This window comes from Triturus cristatus, chromosome 12 (genome assembly GCF_964204655.1).
Source record: "Triturus cristatus chromosome 12, aTriCri1.1, whole genome shotgun sequence".
In the NCBI taxonomy this organism is placed as follows: Eukaryota; Metazoa; Chordata; class Amphibia; order Caudata; family Salamandridae; genus Triturus; species Triturus cristatus.
This window is the reverse complement of record NC_140595.1, coordinates 121082990-121103163: the sequence shown is the minus strand read 5'-3', so window position 1 is coordinate 121103163 and position 20174 is coordinate 121082990. Positions and strand designations below refer to the sequence as shown.

The 20174-nt window shown below is 44.2% G+C and overlaps 1 protein-coding gene across 2 annotated transcripts in view; it reads right to left on the bottom strand.

Annotated features, from left to right (window-relative positions):
* Positions 1 to 2165: 2165 nt before the first annotated feature.
* The window catches only part of LOC146772836 (cytochrome P450 2B4-like), a 209199-nt gene continuing 191190 nt past the window's right edge, over positions 2166 to 20174 (bottom strand). The window contains exons 6-9 of one of the 2 annotated variants that reach the window (XM_085636946.1): positions 14644 to 14785; positions 13529 to 13716; positions 12809 to 12950; positions 2166 to 3993 (exon numbers count right to left, since the gene is read on the bottom strand). In XM_085636946.1, coding sequence (XP_085493072.1) covers positions 3785 to 3993; positions 12809 to 12950; positions 13529 to 13716; positions 14644 to 14785 — 681 coding nt within the window. In that variant the 3' untranslated portion in view covers positions 2166 to 3784. Of the gene's footprint in view, positions 3994 to 12808; positions 12951 to 13528; positions 13717 to 14617; positions 14786 to 20174 lie in introns of those variants that run through there. The other variant, XM_085636947.1, reaches the window with a different exon arrangement.

Genomic DNA, 20174 nt, shown 5'->3' with positions numbered 1-20174 from the left:
ACTCTTGTGCAAACAATAGATCACTTTTTGTGCAGTTCAAGACAGTTCAACACTAATAGGAATTTTCAGAGAAAACTCACCATTCAATCCTAAGGGGAAAAACAAAGTGTTAGATTTGCAGGTAAATAAGCGGTTTCTGAGTGGAGTTTTGGGGTATAGAACCATGGCTCATGTTGGCACTCGAGGGGCACCACCAGTGGCACTAGGGCAGCCGGGTGTAGATTGCAGGGTGCCAATGTTAGCCGATGGGGCTAGCGGCCATCTCAGGTGGGGACCGCTCAAGGTAGGCCACTCTGTCTCCGGAGCCAAGCTCCTAGGATTAAGGTCAGGGAGAAGGGGGCCCCAGGTTAGCAAGAAGTCCACACCACCAGCGGCACATGGGCGACCGGGTAGAGGGTGCTCAGTAGGTGTCGGGAGCTCAATGCGTTTCAATGGAGGATGTCATCGCGAAAAGGACAGCAGGCTGGACCAAGAAGACAGGAGGAGGGAACCAACGACTGGAGGATGAAGTTGAAGTATTGCTGGACACAATAACACTGTTGGTCGGGCAAGGCAGGACACAGGAGCTGAGTATGCAGGGGTGTCCTTTCGTGTTGAGTTTCTCACCAGTTCCGGTCGCAGTTTAGGGGATCCTTCAGGACGAGGCTGAAGGCATTGAGGAGAAGGCTAGTTGAGGTCGTCCAACGCTAGATCCCAGGTCAGGATCAATAGAGGGACCTTGCTGGGGTGTTGTGCCACTCGGACTCAGGCCGTAGGTATCGGGTGCAGAGCGGTGAGGACTCGCGGATCCAGAGTCCTGGCTGTGGTCGGTATTGGACGAATCTGGTCTGCATGGGAGATAGGAGTTCTTGGAGGCTGCTAGCTGAGGGACACGCCGGGTTCAACTCGCAGGGGTTAAGAGGAGAGGAGACAGGCATGCAGAGCTGGGGACAAAGCAGTTGTCATCATTGTCCTCTCCTGCAGCACAGCTCTGACCCTAAATACTATATTTAGGGGCGTTTCAGGGGTGTGTACGTTGGGAATAATGGGTCCCTTCCCAGGGGTGTCTAGTGTGCCACCCTCCAATGGGAGGAGGGCATAAGCCACTTTCTGATTGGAGTGGTCCCTGCATCTACAAGATGGCAGGGACTAAGATGTGTGCTTCACCTCGCCTCCCCCACCTGAGGGGTGGGGTTGGCAAAGGTGGGCACATCTCTCTTCCTGGCTAAGTTTTCCTGCTGGCTCTTGCGTCCAAAATGGGGGTCAGAACCAGTGGGAGCCAGTTGCTGATAGCAGCAAATGGCTGGAGGTAGCTTACCCTGCCCATCGTGGGGGAGGAGGCATGACACCTCTGCCTAGGATGTACGTTGTTCCTGGAGTGCGTGGGGCTCTCTACCAAGGGGTCTAGAAACCTGTCTGGTGGTGGCAGATGGCTGGGAGCCAGTCAGAAACCACACCAGAGTTGGCTGTTTTTCAGGGGGCATCTTTAAGAAGCCCCCTGTGGCATTTTCATTAAATTGAAAACTGGCATCAGTGTGGGTTTAATGTGTTGGGAAGGTTGATACCAAGCTTCAGTATAGCCATCATGGAGCTGTTAAGTTTGTGTTGACAAACTCCCAGCCCATATATTCAAAATGGCTTTACTGCACTTACAATGTCTGTGAATGGCACAGACACTGTAGGGGCATATAGCTCTTGCAGCTATGCCCTCACCTGGGTATGGTGAACCTTGCCTTTAGGGCTGTAAGGCATGCTAGAGCAGTGACTTACCCATGCCGCAGGCAGTGTTGGTGGGCATGGCAGATGTGTGCCATGTCGACTCTTTGGTTTGGTCTGCACCAAAACACCCAGTCTGCATTGGCAGGATGGATATGATAAGGTCAGGGTCTCTGAGGGTGGGTGGCACAATACATGGTGCAGCCCTCAGAGGCCCTCTCTGGTACTAGGGGTACCTTTTACAAGAGGCTTAGAGGTGTCAGAGAGGTGTGCCAATTGTGGGTACAATGGTACAGTTTTAGAAAAGAACAAAGGTGCTGGGTCCTGGTTAGCAGGATCCTAGCACACACTCAGTCAAGTTGGTATAAGGTATCTGGCAAAACGTTAAGGGGTAACCATGCAAAAAGGGGCACTTTCCTACACTTATGTTCAATAGGCTTATTTATATTTTGCAAGAAATGGAAAATTGAGAAAGGTGAAAACTTTATTATCAGGCATTTGTTTATTATGCACAATGCAACCATTTGTTTGCACTGCATCACTGATGCAAAGTAAATATGACAAATTGCAGGTTCCTCGGTGAGGAGTTAAGGCACCTGAAAATGTTTCTGTGGAGCATGAGACATTACCACAAAAAAAGTCCACCTAGCATTGTTCTTACCAATAATGCCGTTCTCTGTAGCACCCAAAATCATTTTTTTCTGGTGTGATGGCCGTCCTTTTAATTGTTTCTCCCAGCCACAAGTCACTGCTATGTATTTACCATACTATATTTGATGGCACCTCTCTGTCATCACTCGCTGCCTTGTACAGCCATCATCCAGTTCCTTCTATGAATGCTCCGATCACAGGCGTCCCCAATGAAGTTCCTGGTTAAATACACAGGTTGCCCTTCAATTTGTAGGCATTTGCCACTTTTTTCTCTGCTGACCCATTTAGAAGTTTCTCCACAACACTTAGTTAGAGAAACTCTTCACCAAATTGTAGGGATGAGGTAAGGTAGGTGAGTAGACAAAGGAGACACAATGTTGCTTTGTTCCTGCCAAACATGAACGTCATTAGCTAGTGGTAATGAGGAGTCAACTAACTAAATGCCTGTAGCGGACAACAGCTGTACCATCAATAGCCAAAATATCAAGTTCCCATTCTAAATTAGATGGCGCTGGGATAATGCAGCTGAGGAGATCACTACCACAATCAAGGCCCAAAAAGAGGCATAGAAATCTGTAAGGACCAACTAGGGAACTTTAAAGCGTAAGATGACCCCAAAAATTGTGACCGAAACAAACCCCATCTCACTGAGAGGTCCAGCTCATAAGAAATATTATGTTATAATTGGCCACAAAGTCTCTAGGGGCCAGACGTACAAAGGTATTTTGCAGTCAAACTGTCCAATATTTGCAAAAATAATACAAAGCACTTGGGCCTTTTTGCAATTCCAACAAGGCTGACTCACAAAGGGTTTTTGCAACACTTTCAAACTGCAAATAGAAGAGGGCATTTAAGAGACGTCTCCCTCCTGTTAATGAGTCAGCCGTGGTACCTACACCTGAGTTAGGGTGGTAACTGATTTGCAATGGGGAAGTCATCCTCTTGGGATCCTAGCGCTTCTAAGAACCATGACTTCCGGCCTTAGGGAGAAAGACAATGGTCCAGGAGTAACATGACTGCTTTAAAAAATGGTTTTGTGCTACTTGCAAGTCTTCATTCCAGCATTCGCAAGCATTTACTTGGTGCCACAAGTACTTGTTGTCGAATACTGTGTTGTTAATTTATGTCTAAGATCACATCATATAAGGAGGCTTAGTAATTTCTAGTTTGTTTATTATTGTCATATGACTATTTCTTTCAAGTCTTTAAATCTGTTGCCTTTTGTCATTATATCCAGTTGAGTTATACATTGTGCCTTGCAGAAACGGCCTTCTTGGCCCCAGGTGTGTCTCAGGTACTAATAGGTCTAGAGTTATGTTGGGAATGATTCCTGTGAAGGGCAAATGAGGCAGAGGAGAAGAAACTGGCACTAGAAATATATTTACAGTTACATTCTGGAATATGTGAGATGGCCAGATGCAGGCACCAGACTAAGAGATTAGTCCTGTGCATTTTGCATAAATGACCGTGGCCTTGTCCGGCAGCTCAGCTTGTAGGGATGCGGGGCACGCACAAGACCGGCTGTGTAAGAGAAATCAGGACAGGGCTCTTTGTCATCGAGAAAGATGTCCAGATTCTGGAGTAGGCTGGTGAAGAACATGAAGAGTTCCATTCGGGCGAGCTGCTCCCCTGGGCACACCCTCTGACCTACAACAAGAGACAAGTCATGGGAAGAATCACAGATACTAAATGTGCTTGACAGAACCCCAGACACAAGGACACCAGGAGCAGGGCATGAGTAGGGAAAACAGAACAAGGTGAGTATAAGGAATAACACTGAGCAAAAGGAAACTACACATGGCACATTATTTGTTTTCTTTGTGTTTGTTTATACAGAGTTAAGTAGCTCTGGCCTGCACTCAAATGCTAAACACATACATCATTTTGGAGAAATTCACAACATCACAGTTGGAAACAAGATTATGAGCACTGCATTGATAGAGACAAAATGTGGGGGGTGCTGGTGTGGAAACACAGACCTATGAGACGACTAGAGCATTTTTTAACAGAGAGACACTCAAGAGGGGGAATTTTGTTAGAGGTTGCTTGGAAATATATACTTTTAACTACTCATAGGTAATGAGGACTAGGTTGAGCAAAACTAATTAGACAATGTGACTTTTTTTTGCCCCACTTAACGAAGGATAAGCAGAAGTCCTTTTATTTCTAAAGTTTGTTTTTGACGATCGTGCATAACATTCACCAGAAATCAGTATGTTCAGATTCATAAGCTGTGCATACACCTGCCATCTAATGTTGGGCTCAGATGTCTGCAGGTTATTTTCTTTAATGTGTGCTGTGACTGCTCCCTTAGTGGGGAATGCACAAGGGCAATGACTATTGCTGTGACTCCTCCCTTAAAGGTGAATGTGCATGTGCAACAACTCCATGTTAGATTGTTGTTTTCCGCCATCAGAGGGCTTGGATTTGGTTTGTCATGTCAGATCACATTTCAATGACCTTCCATTGCACCTTGTTCCCAGACACCTCAGAAGACACAGACATTCGAGGGAGAACCTTCTTTTGATCCACTCTTCCTCAAGCTGGCATCAAAGGGGCACAGAGACAGGAACATGAGCCTCCCTCCCTGTGTTCTAGCGTCATCCTTGCTTTCACCAACCACCACACCTCCACCACCACTCTCATGCACACCACCTCCTTCGCCTCCACAAGAGTCACTCGAGGAGTCCCCTATACACCTTCCCCCAACCTGGGTAGTCCGTACAGTCTCCTTGAAACATATGACCAGCCTCTGGATCCAGGTCCCACTGACAACCTCTGAGTTGACTATAACATCAATCCCCCAGGCGATCCTAATTTGGACAATCGGTCAAAGCATCCCAGCCAGATGACACCACGGTCTACCACAATGCTATATAAAGTGCTACAGCCCTCCATAAGGTAGACATGCACTTCATCCAGGAGGAAGACCGCTTCCTCGTGAAGATGCCCTCTTAGTCTGTGGGTTCAATGCAGTTGATAAAGGCTATGCTAAAATTTGCCAGTCAAGACAAAGGTGGCAACACATTGAAATAATAAAAAGTATAAACCCTTAGCTGGTAACCCTGATTATATCTTACCCCCTGACACTTGATGGTTCACAGTACCCGCAACAGACCTTCGCCCAGGTTGCAGGTGATTCTCTGCCACCCGATAAAGAGAGCAAATGATCCACTTTGTGGGCAAGAGAATTACTGCAAAGTGGGAGCTATGCACCGGCGTACACCCAAATTTGTTGTACTCCTCTCCAGATATCACACGTTCCAATAGGCAGTGATGCAGGGACTTGTCAAACATCTCCCAGAGGAGTATAGGAAAATGGGTGAAGAAACAGTGCCCATGGCAAGGTCTCCTCGAATATTAGTTTTTGCTGTGCTCTTGAAGCCACAGGCACAACCACTTGAGGCAATAATACCAGAGACATCCTCAGGCGACACGCCTAGCTCCTAAATCTCTGGGTTCAAACCCGAGACCCAGCAGCATCTCATCAACCTCCCATATGAGAGCGGGCATCTCTTTGGACCGCAGTTTGATGAGATGCTTGGGAAGATAAAGAAGGACAAATATTTCAAAATCCAGGAGTGCCCTGCAAATTCCTACACTTAAGGGCTTCTTTGGAAGCAACAGCTCAGGGGCAGAGCCAAAAATGACCTCACCCAACTAGCTCTAGCCCTATCAAAGTCAACAGCAGGATTTCTACCAGCATGCAGGTAGTGGTTACCCAAGGGGTGTCTACAGGAGCAACATCAAAGGAAAGGGCAGAGGTGGCTCCAGTAAAATGGATTCCACCTCGAAGTAGTGAGTTGCCTGACTTCCTCCGCCTGATCACACATCATCTGTTGGAGGCAGAATAAAAAGTTATCCTACCAAGATGGGAGGAACTCAGGGTTTGAAAAGTGTTTTGAAACCACGCACACCAAAAGCTGAATGGGTAATTTTAGAAAGTTGAGGCGTGCTGAAGAGGAGAACGTCCCTAAACCAGGGCGTGATGAACATGTGACAGATGCACCAATCAACGTTGAGTGGTGTCCCCCTTATAGCACTGCCAAAATGGGCAACGAAGTTGCAAAAAACTGATCAAGGTTTACGTTGTGGTTTACAACTCAAATGTTTATTGTAGATAATTCATCTGTGTTTCAATCTTCATTAAAGTCATGAGATTTACAAGTTGCAAAAGAAGATAATTCACTAGAACCAAGGACGTAAAGGTAATCCTCAATGCATTTCGGGTATGGTTTTACCCTTCATCAGGAGAAGTCCTATAAAAATATGAAAAAGGAGAGATGTGTCGACCTGTTTAACTAAATGCAAACAGTAATGGTAAAGGTGACTTTTTAAACACCAGGTCCCAAAAATGAATGTGTGTTGGTAGCGGTAGCCGAAAGAATCGAAAACCCGAAGTTGTGAAGTGTTCAAAGAAAGTGAAATAGCATACCATGTGCGGGAAAAAACGATATCACAAGTGGTGTATGAACCTTAGGGAACAAACCAAAGTGAAGTGCATGAATATAATCAAAAGGTATGTGAGGTTGAAGACGTCGTTGAAATGACGTGCCCGGATTTAAATACGGGAAATTTATAGAAAAGAGTGCAAATATCGAATGCTCAGTGACTACGAGTAAATGAACGCTTAAACACATGGTGCTAACGCCGCATGATAAAACATACCTCGGTGAAAAGTTTAACGAAGACTATCAGCGTTTCCCCGCATGCAAAAGCAATCAGCGTGTCTGTATGAAACGGACCTCGGAAGGTGTAATGGGTTGTAGAAAGTGAAAAGGGGGATTACTGATATGGGAGCCTAATGTAGCGGCCATTTTAGAATGGTAAGTGGCGATGTCAATGTGTAATAGATTGTAGAAAGTGAAAAGGGAATAGCTGATATAGAAGCCTAATGTAATAGTCATTTAGAGAGTAGCGATGTCGGGGTGTAATGGATTGTAGAAAGTGAAAAGGGAATTACTGATATAGGAGCCTGAAATAGCGGCCATTATAAAATGGTGAGTGGCGATGTCAATATGTAAAGTAATCAAACCAGATGAAAGCAACCTATGATGATTGCTATTGTTGTGTGGTTACATACATCAAAACAAAATATCAGACATGGATAATCGAATGAAAACACGAGAAGAAAGTTGAGCCTGAGGTAGTGATGAACTGTAGGAGATAAAACGAGATAATGAATGAGACAAGGGTGAACAGAAAAAGAAAAAGTAAGAGCCATAAGTGAGATAAAATAGAGAAAAGTCTGTGGATAATATCCAGAATAGAAAAAACAAACGTCAGTGCGAGTGAGGTGAGATAAAGATAAACAGGGACAGGGCACGAAGTACAATAGTTACAAAAAACAGCTAAGTTCAACGCGGTCATTAAGTCCGTGTGGTACCAATGAATTCATTTTATAAATCCATGCTGTTTCTCTCTGGAGTAGGAATTTCCAATTGTCTCTGCCATCTTTTATTGGTACGATTTCGCATATCAAAAACCTCAATTGGCTGATGTTATGATTTTTGGCTAAAAAATGAGCTGCTACAGTGAATTTCAGATTCTTGTTGCGAATGTTACTCTTATGTTCGGTCAGGCGAACCTTGATTTTTCTCTCAGTTTTACCAATGTAAACAAGGCCACACGGGCATTTAAGCATGTATATCAGATTTTTTTAATCACAAGTGGCTGTGACATGTAGCTTGATTTTAAACCCATGTGTAGGATGCTGAGCAAAATTTCCTTTGATGATGTTGTTACAATTTCCGCAATTACAACAGGGTACAGTTCCTTTGTGTGGTAAAACAGGATCGCAAGAAGGGTTAAAACTCAAAAATTCCATTAAGTTCTTACTTCTTTCCACAAAAGCGTCATTGAAACCAGGTTCAACCTGTAACATAGGCCAGTGTCTTAGAACAGCTCTTTTAATGCTGAAGCTCTCAGTGGAAAATTTGGTGACCATGACTGATCTGGATGTTGATTTCTTGCTGTCAATGGTGTTCAACAATTGTGATCTGGATCTGCCTGTGACTCGTTCAATGGAGGTTGTTAGTGTGTCTTTGGGATATCCACGGTCGATGAAGCGCTTCTCCATGATAGAGGTTTGTTGTGCCAATTGGGAGAGTTCTGAAATGATTCTTTTGACTCTTAAAAATTGTGAATACGGCAAATGATTTTTAAGGGATGGCTGATGGAAGCTGGAGAAATGCAATAGATTATTCCTGTCTGTATTTTTCCTGTACAGAGTTGTTTCAATCCGATCGTCCTTGATATACAACAGTACATCCAAATAGTTGATTTCAGTTTTGTGAATGTTGAAAGTAAACTTCAAACGTTCATCAATCCCATTAAGTAGATCAATTGCTTCAATTTACAGTTGTTCAGGACCTTTCCAAATCAAAAAGATATCATCAATGTAGCGTAAGAATAACAATAAATGTGATTTCCATTGTTCCTTATTGATGATGTGGTCAAGTTCAAACTTGTGCATGAACAATTGTGCGTAGCTAGGAGCTGCACAATTGCCCATGGATGTACCGTTGAGCTGCAAATAAAACCTGTTGTCATAACAAAAATAGCTGTGATATAACGTGAAATGAAGTAATTCAAGCAAGAATATCTTGTGATCCTCAGGAGTTGATGACTGTAACAGAAAAAATTCAATGGCTTCCATGCCAAGGTTGTGTGGAATAGAAGTGTATAACGATGTTACATCAATGGTGCAGAAAAATGTCCACCTATGTAAGGGACACTACTCATTTTTTGAACATCATTCATGAAAGTGACATTAAATGGGACATAGATATTTTTTTCTGCACCATAGAGATCATCAGTTCAACAAGTACTTACTTGCACCCACTGGGGTGAACCACTCAAGAACTTCATGTACCAGCTTCCCTTGGGGCGACCCGGGGGAGGAGCTAGAGGAGTGCGGTCCATTGCGGTTGTTTATAAAAATGGCTCCTTCGAGCTTTGGGCTGACGAGCTCCTGGAAGACGCACCTGCGTGCCTGTGCGGGCACTGAAGCCCTTGACGGTTGCTTGGCGGCCCTCTCTTCCACCCCTAACTATTTTCTCTACTGAGGAGGGAAGTTATCCCGAAACCCGAGCCATGTCTCGGGCGATATTTTAAAAACCGGGACATCTATCGGGTCTAGAGATCATCAGTTCAACAAGTACTTACTTGCACCCACTGGGGTGAACCACTCAAGAACTCCATCAGAGATCATCAGTTCAACAAGTACTTACTTGCACCCACTGGGGTGAACCACTCAAGAACTTCATGTACCAGCTTCCCTTGGGGCGACCCGGAGGAGGAGCTAGCGGAGTGCGGTCCATTGCGGTTGTTTATAAAAATGGCTCCTTCGAGCTTTGGGCTGACGAGCTCCTGGACGACGCACCTGCGTGCCTGTGCGGGCACTGAGGCCCTTGACGGTTGCTTGGCGGCCCTCTCTTCCACCCCTAACTATTTTCTCTACTGAGGAGGGAAGTTATCCCGAAACCCGAGCCATGTCTCGGGCGATATTTTAAAACCCGGGACATGTATCGGGTCTAGAGATCATCAGTTCAACAAGTACTTACTTGCACCCACTAGAGTGAACCACTCAAGAACTCCATCAGAGATCATCAGTTCAACAAGTACTTACTTGCACCCACTGGGGTGAACCACTCAAGAACTTCATGTACCAGCTTCCCTTGGGGCGACCCGGAGGAGGAGCTAGCGGAGTGCGGTCCATTGCAGTTGTTTATAAACAGAGATGAATTATCTACAATAAACATTTGAGTTGTAAACCACAACGTAAACCTTGATCAGTTTTTTGCAAGGACACCACTCAACGTTGATTGGTGCATCTGTCACAGGAACTCAGGGTTTGCCATGGCTATCACCTGAAAATTCTCACAGCCCATCCCAAAATCATAGCCTGTACACAGGTCCTCAGAATGTCTACCTAGAGGAGGAGCTACATGCGCTGCAGAAACAGTGCCCCCACCTCAACTTCCTCATTCCCAAAAAAGAGTGCCCCTCCTGGCCTGAATTCTAGACCTCAGGCCTCTAAACAAGTATATATTTTTGAAACATTTCCATTCAACAACTCTGCAGGATGTCACTCCATTGCTCCAACAGGATAACTACATGATAGTGCTTGATCACCAAGAAGCATACTTTCATATATCCATTCACACTGCTAATCACGGATATCTTCACTTTGTGTTAAGTAGACATCACTACCAACTCAAAGTACTCCATTTTGGTGTCACTGCAGTGCCAAGGGTGTTTTCAAAGTGCCTGTCAGTAGTGGCTGCACACCTACGAAGGGGGGCCACTCACTTCCTCCCTTCCTAAATGACTGGCTGATCAAGAGCAGTGGCAGGCAGCACTGCCTAGCCCACACACAGGCAGCCATCTCCCCGCTCCACAGCTTGGAGTTTATCATAAATGCTACTAATTGCCACAGACAACCTCAAACGATCCAATGCTTCTTGGGATATGTTACCCACAGTTACAGGGAAAAGCCTACCCCCCAAACAACAGATTCCTGGCATTCAACAGCAATCTGAACTGCAGTGGTGGAACAATAAATTGTTGCAGGGCAGGCCTTACTCATACCCCATTTCGCAGGTGACCAACACTACAGACACATCTCTCACAACCTCGGGAGTACGTGACATGACTGTACAGAGGATGGGGCTTCCTCGACAATACAACCACATCAATTAGCTCGAACTTCTAACCATACAAATAGCCCTAAATTACTTCTTCAGGTCATTTGAGGGAAGGTAGTCTTCATCAAGGTGGACAACACAACAGACCTGTCTACCAACAGAAGTAGGGAGGCACACACTCTCCTGTGTTCTCAGCACTTGAAAAGGGGATTAGGCTTTGTGAAATCTGCCAAGACATACTCCTGGGAGACGACAACAACTTTTGCAGACCTACTCAGCAGGATGTATCAACAAGTCCACTAATGGGAATTCCACCTGCACGTCCTTCAAAAGGTACGTCCAATGCTAGGGAACCTTGTAAATAGACACCCCTGAAAACTCAAAATGCTCAAACTTCGCCTCTAGGTAGTCACACCCAGAGTCCATGTGCAATGCACTATGAGTAAATTGGTCAGAGATCTTTCGCCTGCAGTTTTCAGCCTCTCCCACTCCTTTCATATGTGGTGAGAAAGAGGATACAACCATCTCTGACACTCATCCTAGTGGCTCCAGCTAGGCCAGACAACCCTAGTACTCGATACTTCTGGAGATGTCCATCATCCCCCACAAGATGTTATGCTGAGAACGGATCTCCTCACACAGATTCAAGGCCACATGAGATGCCCAGACCCCAGGAAGCTGAACCTAGCAATCTGGCACATGAGGTCATAGAATATGACTATTTGTGGATTTCAAAAGCATATTCAGTTATGTATGTGAAGCAAAGTCGGCAAAGGAGGCATCTTTCATCTAGATGGGTGCATAAATTCAGGCAAAGTTTTGTGGAGCAAAATGTACTAATTTGTTTGTCACTGAAGATATTTCAGAGATCTTAAAAGCCTCCCAGCCAAGTGTGGGCTGCAGGCTGAGGGATGCAGATCCCCTGAGAAACAGACAATGCAGATAGGACAAAAACATTCAGAATGTTAGAAATTATAAAAGTGGAACCAAATACAGACCCAATGGATGAGTAGAACAATAAACTAGGCCTGGGCAGAGTTTTACTAAGAACTCTGCGAAGTAATCGAAAAACTCTGTGACGCTTTACAGAGTTAAGCAAGCAGCGGGGTGCATTAGATCGCACCATTCATGCAGATTTTTTGCGCCGGGTGTTTGCCCGTGCTGAAAAATCAGCATAAACTGCACCATGCGCAGCGCAAGAGGGAGTCGATTCTTTCTACCGCTCGAGTAGATTTTCTACTCGAGCGGCAGCTTCCTCAACACGAAACGGAAGGTTTCTAAACGCAAGCAGTCGTGATCAACCACGACCACCCACATTGAGAAATCTCGCTGGGAGGTGGTCTAGCATTGGATTTTCTTTGCTCGCGCTCGCCAACTCAATGCTTTGCAGAGCGGAGTTTTTTTCGCAACGCTGCGTGCTCCATGGAGCGTGGAAAACTCTGCAAACTTCACCAACGGAGAGGAATTCACCGACCAGGCCTACAATAAACACAGCTCAAGAAAAAAGTGCACAAGTGAAACCTAGAAAACCTCAGATTCTCTAATGAAGAGAACCGCCAAAATCCCCAAGATGATCTGCTGTGAACGCATAGCACTGAGCAGGTAAAGTTATCAATGTGTACTTATTCTTATGAGGATCCTCCTACCTATCAAGCCATCTTCAGATTTGTGCAGGATGCCCCACATTTTAAAGGTAGAATACCCATGAACAGCATCAATCAGATAGGCTTCCTGTCTGCCTAATGTACATGATGTCTGAGACTGTAAGACTACTAAATAAAATTCCCACCCAAATACTTGCAGCGTTGACTCACCTGCAGAAAAAGGGATCATAGATTCTGGCTTCTCAAATTGTCCTTGCTCATTTAGGAAGTTCTGGGGGTTGAAATGATGGGGGTCTTTCCACACCGAGGGGTCAAAGAAGAGGGAGGTCAAGTTAGAGATCACTGGGGTGCCCTGAAAGAAGATGGAATAAAAGACATTAAAATAAAGCTCATTTCTAGAGGTTGAAACCTTAAAAAACTGTGGGAGAAACCTAGGGAAATGTACAAAGGAACCAGGGGATTGGAAAGAAACAGTGCAACTGAAGAACATCAAAGAGACAATGTACATACTGGTGAGATTAAATCCTTACATTTTTACTCTAGTGACAATATCACTATCAACACATTACACTCTCTCTTTCACTTTGACTAAGATGATAATACGATAGCAAGGGAGCATTGTAAGCCCAAACGATAATTTATGTGCCAGTATCCACTCCATAGTTTTAAGGCATGTCTACGGTTATATGTTTCCAGAGCACAAATGGGAAAACAGACGTGTTGTTTTTAATTTGGTTATAAAGGCATGCAGGGCACCAAAATTTGCTTAAATTTAAATGATCTAGCTTGTATATCTTCCTGTAGTTTCAAATATTTGAGAATCCAGTGGATCCTTCTTAGGACACCAAATCTAAGTCACCTCCTCTTTATCTTTACCTAATCAGTTCTCCTGAACCGGAGTTTGACTTCAGGTACTTTCTGGGTACTCACTTTGGTCAGGTGGTACCCTCGGAAGGTGGTGTCCTTGGTGACTTCTCTGAAAACTCCAGCGGGGCTGATGTTTCCAAAGCGCAGTATTTCATTGATCGTGGCCTCCACGTAGGGCATCTGGAGCCGGTCATCCCAGGAAGGCAAACGGTCCCAGCCCACCACTTGCTCGATCTCTTGCTGGCACCGGACTGGCATCCGAGATGTGAGGTAGAAAAGACAAGGCAAGCTCAGTAATAGTGGTGTGATCATCAACACCCCTAATTGCCACTCGTGTCTATGAAGAATGCACATATGGTGAGGAGACCAATGACTGAAGGAATTGAGGTGTGCTACCAATATTCCAAACTGTAGCTTTAACACCGCATTGCTAATTCAGAATGAACACAGCTCTACCAACGAACCAGATTCCTCACACGGAAAACAATGACCCAGCAAAGATCGCCCACGTATACCTGAACCCCATGCCCCAAATCCTACATAACTATCCCCAGCACTTTTTGTAGTACATTGGGCTAACAAAAAACCTCAAGTTATGGTTGGTTTGTTACAGGATGAAGGATACCATGGATATACTCAATCCAAATAAAGGACTCAAAGGGATCTTTCTTCCTATTGTGACCTGGCTGCTTGGCATTACTGTTTAGCCCAGTGACAGTTTCCTTTTATGTCCAGGTAAGAAGAGAATGGTAAATATTAACAGCCCGCCATGTAATTTGCTTGGAGCACTGCATATCTCTCGAATCTCCCAAAACATTCATCGTTATTCTAGAACAAATGTGTTTTCATTCTCCTTGTCTGATCGTTTGTTGTCCATATCTCAACTGCTCCTACCTTTTGATTCATCCTATACTCGGAGTTTCAACACCATGGTTTGCTCTGGACTTTTTAACTCCAGAAACCAGTTATGTTTTCTTCCCTATTATTCTTGCTAAGCATCTTCCAAATTTTCTCCTGCTGTTCACTGTAGGAGCCAGATCATCAGAAGAAGGCAGCTACCCTTACCCTTGCATAAAAGATATTGTGCCAACTTCACCCACAGATCGTTAGTGTGTATCTAGTACTTTAGGAGTCAAATTGTATAGATTGGCTTTAGGTCATCATTTTGCATATCTTACCTTGGATGTCTGGGTAGGTGATCATGTACAGAAGCCCCCACCTGAGAGTGGTTGAAGTTGTGTCTGTCCCAGCTACAAAGAGGTCAGCGATGCAAACTTGTAGATTTTCAGGCGAGAATGTGGAGTCTGGATTAGAGTTTTGCTACAATCGAAGATATAGGAAAAGAGAATTATAAACAAGCACATTGGTATGTGGAATACCAATGTAGACAGCATTTCCCATAAATTATACATAGGGGCACAAAGCAGTCAAATACCAGTGATGTATACAGGAATGTTCCATTTGTCTACAGCCATGTATGCACAATCCTAAAAAATGCATCAAAAACACTTCCCATCCTAAACAAGTCTACCCTATAACACCTTCACCATCACATCACATTTGAAGAGTGGGTCAAAGCCACTGAAAGGCATTCCACTACCAGACTTCCCCAATACCCCATGACAGACAGGTTTTGAACTCTATTAGCTCACACCTTGTCCAACTTGCAAGTCCCCCAATCAGTGATCAGAAAATGAGCTGAGAGACAGTCAGCACCCTTCCACACCCCATAAACCCACCCACTTGGAGCCCTCAGTTTGAACTCTGGCCTCAAAAGTGTAAGCAACACTAACTCAGTTTCATTCCCACCAGCTCTCTCCCCTGGATCAATGCCCATTGAACCTACAAAAGTATTGCATGCCTCCTGGAATTGCACCTAATTCTAAAGGCTAACAGCATCTAATAACCATCCCTGGTTTCACAAAAAAAGAATGAAAACCATGCCAAAAACAATCATTGCAAGAATCAGGCGCATCATGAACACCACATTACAGAGACTGACACATAACCCACATAAGTAGGTGAAGAACACACAATCCGAAGGCTTTCACAGCAACCACTCAAAACTCCTTTCATAAAATTGCTGTTATGGAGCCCAATTCCCTATCCACCTCATAAAACACCTGGTACAGATAGGTCGTGTCCACTTATCGCTTTAACAGATTGCGCTGAAAGATCGCAAGGTTTCCATTCCTCTATTTTACGAGGTCCAGTCCAGCGGCACAGTGAATGTCTGCTGAAGAGGACTAAAGCTAATCTTCAACTCTGGGAATGCTCATGAATTCACATCTTGAATCCACACTCCAAATGCTTTCAACAATACACTGAATGGGCTTGGCCAAGATCTGAGAGTGCCTCCAATTGGCACATAGATCACCTGCTGGAATACAGCGATGTATGGTCGGACTGCGCCCCGTCACATCTCTTGTTTTACGTCTATGTGGCACATCTGGGCGATGCTTTGGTGATTCTAGATCTTTACGCAGGACAGAAACAAGTGTTGTCCCTGCCCTTTATAGTAAGCAAGATACTGCTAGGGATGCACCGACTGACAGATGTTGTTCGAACATGTATCAAAACCTGGGTGATAAATAGCAATACTTCAAAGTAAGAGCTTTCAACTTGAACAGGAGAACCATGTCTGCAGCATGGCCAGATGGTACCCAAAGACATCAGTCCAGTACAAATTGATCAGAGTTCATCTAAAAATCATTCTGCTGGGACAATGGGGCTTTAGTCAGAATATCTGGAAGTTCAATGCCAATTACTCTAGGACCCAGCTTGTATTTGCGAGAAATTAAGCAGGCGAGGAAGTACGTTTAGCTAACCGATGATGGGGAAAATGGATGAGCGCATGGTATCAGATATATGAAAGCTGCAGTCTGAGGGAAGTGCATTTCTCTGGCAGCTGCAATGAAAAGAATTAAGGAGAACATGCAACATACCTGGAAAAGACCTGAATATTCTAAACGGAAAACACAAAAAACACAGGTTCTATACGGAATCAAAAATAAACTAGCAGCTATTAAGTTTAGGGCCAGTTAGATATTCACAATAACGATGCAATGGATCACACATTCCTAAAAATGATTTGTTGAACAAAATGACAAGACAAGAACATTGTTACCATATAGGTTTCTGGTAAGTGGAGCCCAAACTGCAAGTAATTAGCACAATTAAAAACAAGCGTGAAGTACAATTCACTACTGAAGAACGGAGACTGGAACATTGTAGGAGATTCCTCCAGCAGCTTTATACACATGCTCACTGTCAGAGTGAAACCATTGGGTCTCTTGGACAGGTCCAGCTTGCCAAGCATTTCTCAGATGACTGCTGAGGTGGGAAGTTTGAGACTCCTGAAAATCAGAATGCAGTGTGGAAGGTGAATAAAACTCGGATTTAAAAAAGGTGTGGGGCCAGCGATTACTGCAAAGGTCAGTTCCAAGCATGGACGCCGACTCGCCAAGATGCTTGGGTAGCAGAAGAGGCATCACACACACCCTCTGAACGCAATGACATTACAAGAAGCAACCTGCCTGAGCCTTGGCTCTGACACCATCACACAAACTGACATCATTGATATTACAAGTGTAGGAAAGACTCCCTCACAAAATAGGAGCAGGATAGCTCCTCAAACCTCCTCCACATAGAACATGAAAAGCACGTGCAGCACCTGTGGGGGGGGGGGGGCCTTCTCAAAACAGGTGCAGCACTGGGAGCAAACAGCAGCACAAGCCACCCTCACAACGCAGATGCCACCGGGGCACCAGCCTTATTCAACAGGTACCATGTATATAGCAGCAGGGCAAGTCGGCAATTCAAGGCGCATCGAAAAACTGTTCCGACAATGGGCAGAATTAAAGGGGTAGGTGTAGAAATCTGCGAAGATGGAGGAAATTATGTGTAATACCTCGAGGTGGAGCTTGCTTATTGGCTACTAGCTCATTGCATGCTGTGATTTTACAATGGTATAACAAAAACTACACGCCCCAGAATACAGTGCTGTTGAATAAAAAGCTGTAACTGTTTATAGGTGCCACAAATGACAAGGGGCACACTGGCATTTGTGGGTATGCATGAAACAATTCTGAGATGTACCAGGCATGCACCTGAATATTTGATAAATAATGTAGCACACAATGCTGGGTTGGCGCCACATGAATGTGTACAGGGTCAGACTAGTGCAGCACATAGGCCCTTGCACCAAAGTAAAATGACCCCCATTAACGAATCAAAGAGCAAAAAAAGTGGCACACATTAAACAAACTGTGACAGTTTTGAACTTGCAAAGACCTGCTCAATAAGTATTTTGCAAGATATGGGAGACTCCATTTATTTCTGCTTGCTGCAGGCCATGTTTCTGATAATATCAGGGAAATTAGACAGCAAAATCTGACCCACTAGACAATAAAACAGACCTACAAACCACCCCAAAAAATCCCACACATTGACCTATCAGCCCAGCCTTTCTGCTATTGCCAGATTGCCCTATAGGCCAGTCCAACCCTAGATGTGTATTTTTACAATTCATGTATATTGTTTCTAGCAGCATACACAAGAGCTTTAACACACGCGCTTCTCAGCGACCTGGCCTGCATTACAAAAAACATACTTCCAATTCAAAGATCATTTATAGAATGAATCTTAGAAAGGCATATGGGCAAGGAGAGCTGTTCCTGTGGCTGCCTGGAAACGTCGAAGTCTGGGGCACGGTAAGTTCGCTGCCACTCCCTGCTAGCTTGATTCCTGGGCTAGAGACAGGCATGCCATGCATATTCAGCAAATTAAACAAATTCTGCTTTTAATGTGCACGCCTGATTTTCAAACTCTTTGTCCTTACATGGGGGACATGGTGCTCCACCCTTCTCTGTGACAAGTCATATCTCAGCCGTGCCTTATTCTGCAGGCTTGCCATGAGCAGTGTTTTTCATTTAGTAGAGCGCGCGTGGCCAGCCTGAATATATGCATCTTAGAAAACAAAGCGGCTGACAGGACTAATTTCAGAAAGTAAAGAGTCCAACAGTATTGTGTTTGCCTATTGTTCTAGCCTTATCAACTTGCCAGAGGTCGCAACAGTAGTGTCAAGGGTCGCACGCGGCGAGCCAGGGGTCGCAGCTGTGACCCCTGGCGACCCCTAAAGGACGTCCATGGTTCTAAGATAAAATGGTATCAAAGTAATTAAAACTTCTCACCAATCGGTCATAACATGGCATGCCAGATTTCAGTCTCACAATAGGAGCGGCAATCATTAATATCTTCCCAAAACCCGAAAAGGACCCAATGTCTTGTTTGTTGTAATGCCCTATGGCTTTATCCATGTCGATACAGAGTCATTAATGGCAGGTGAAGGACTTTAACCTGGTGGAATTTCTTTTTTAAAGAATCGTGCATTTGACAGTAGGCTGTGCATTACAAGCATGGTGAGTAAAGCTACAAAAAGCAAAACCCCAAGTTTCTAAATTCTCTTGACGGAAAGATGCGATTTGATCAACTGAGTGTTTGCTTCTTTCCGAGGTAATGAAGAAAAAACTGGCTTAGGTGAGAACATGAGGAAAAGAACATTAGCAAATAAATTGTGAGATGTATGAAACGCTCATAAGATAATACTAGTCTTAAATTGCGACCAGAATTTTTGTGACCAGTGAGGAATTTTGCGAACAGATTTATTTACTAATAAGTCAATTCACAAAATTCAGACATCCCAAAATTGTATTGGGTTGCAATCTGACCTGCCTTATCAATATTAATGAGATGGATCACATATTGCGACTCACTATGATCAGATGTTATCACAAGAATGGTGGCCCGCAGAGGACAGCAGACCACCATGTCTGTGACAGCGTTTAAATGAAGCAAACTTTTTTTTCAAATGCAGCCCGTTTTCCATTAAAACTCAACTGGGCTGTGTTTAATAAGAAAAGTTTTTTTTTTTTTTAAAGTTTTCTTGACCGCTTGGGCACATGGGCCACTATCGTCGCCCCAACAATTTATTTTTAACAATCAAAAGAAGAAAGGGTCCCAAATGAACCCCTTCGTTTTTTAAAATGGGTTACCACCAAACTTGGGGGTCGGGAACTTCCCAATAGTTTACAACTTCTATTTCAGTCCTAAAACATTAAAGCAAACAGATATGAATTCCTAACTGGAACAGACGCCTACAACACCCTCCTTGCAAATAGCGACTACAAACCATTTCTAAACCCATTTTAAGAGTAAGAAGTTTCTGACTCCTAACAGGGGTTCAGTGCATTGCAAAAAACATGTTGGCCTGAAACCTCTGAATTGGAGTTTTGGAGACTGAGACCATGCTGATTACATACAGCCCAAGGCCATATGAAACCTGATACCCATGCATTTCAAACTTTAAACTTTCTTTAAGACAACGCTAGGGAAGCATTCCCCATAACATCCTACTGAAACTAGGAGGAAATACTTCTTCAATATTAGTATGCGCAGCTGTTTGTACTATTAGTCCATTTTCTATGTTTGGCACTCTTACACATAACATCAGACGGGTTAAAAGTTGTCCATGAACAAAACATGGTAGACGATTGGCAAGCGGTCAGACAGTACTGACCAAGAGTTAATTGGATTTTCGCAAGCTACCTGGAAGGGATCTGGCTGTCTATAAGCGACGTTTGTTTGATATTTAAATCAAGAATGCATAAATAGACATTGCACTCTATTCCCAGTGATATATATATATCCA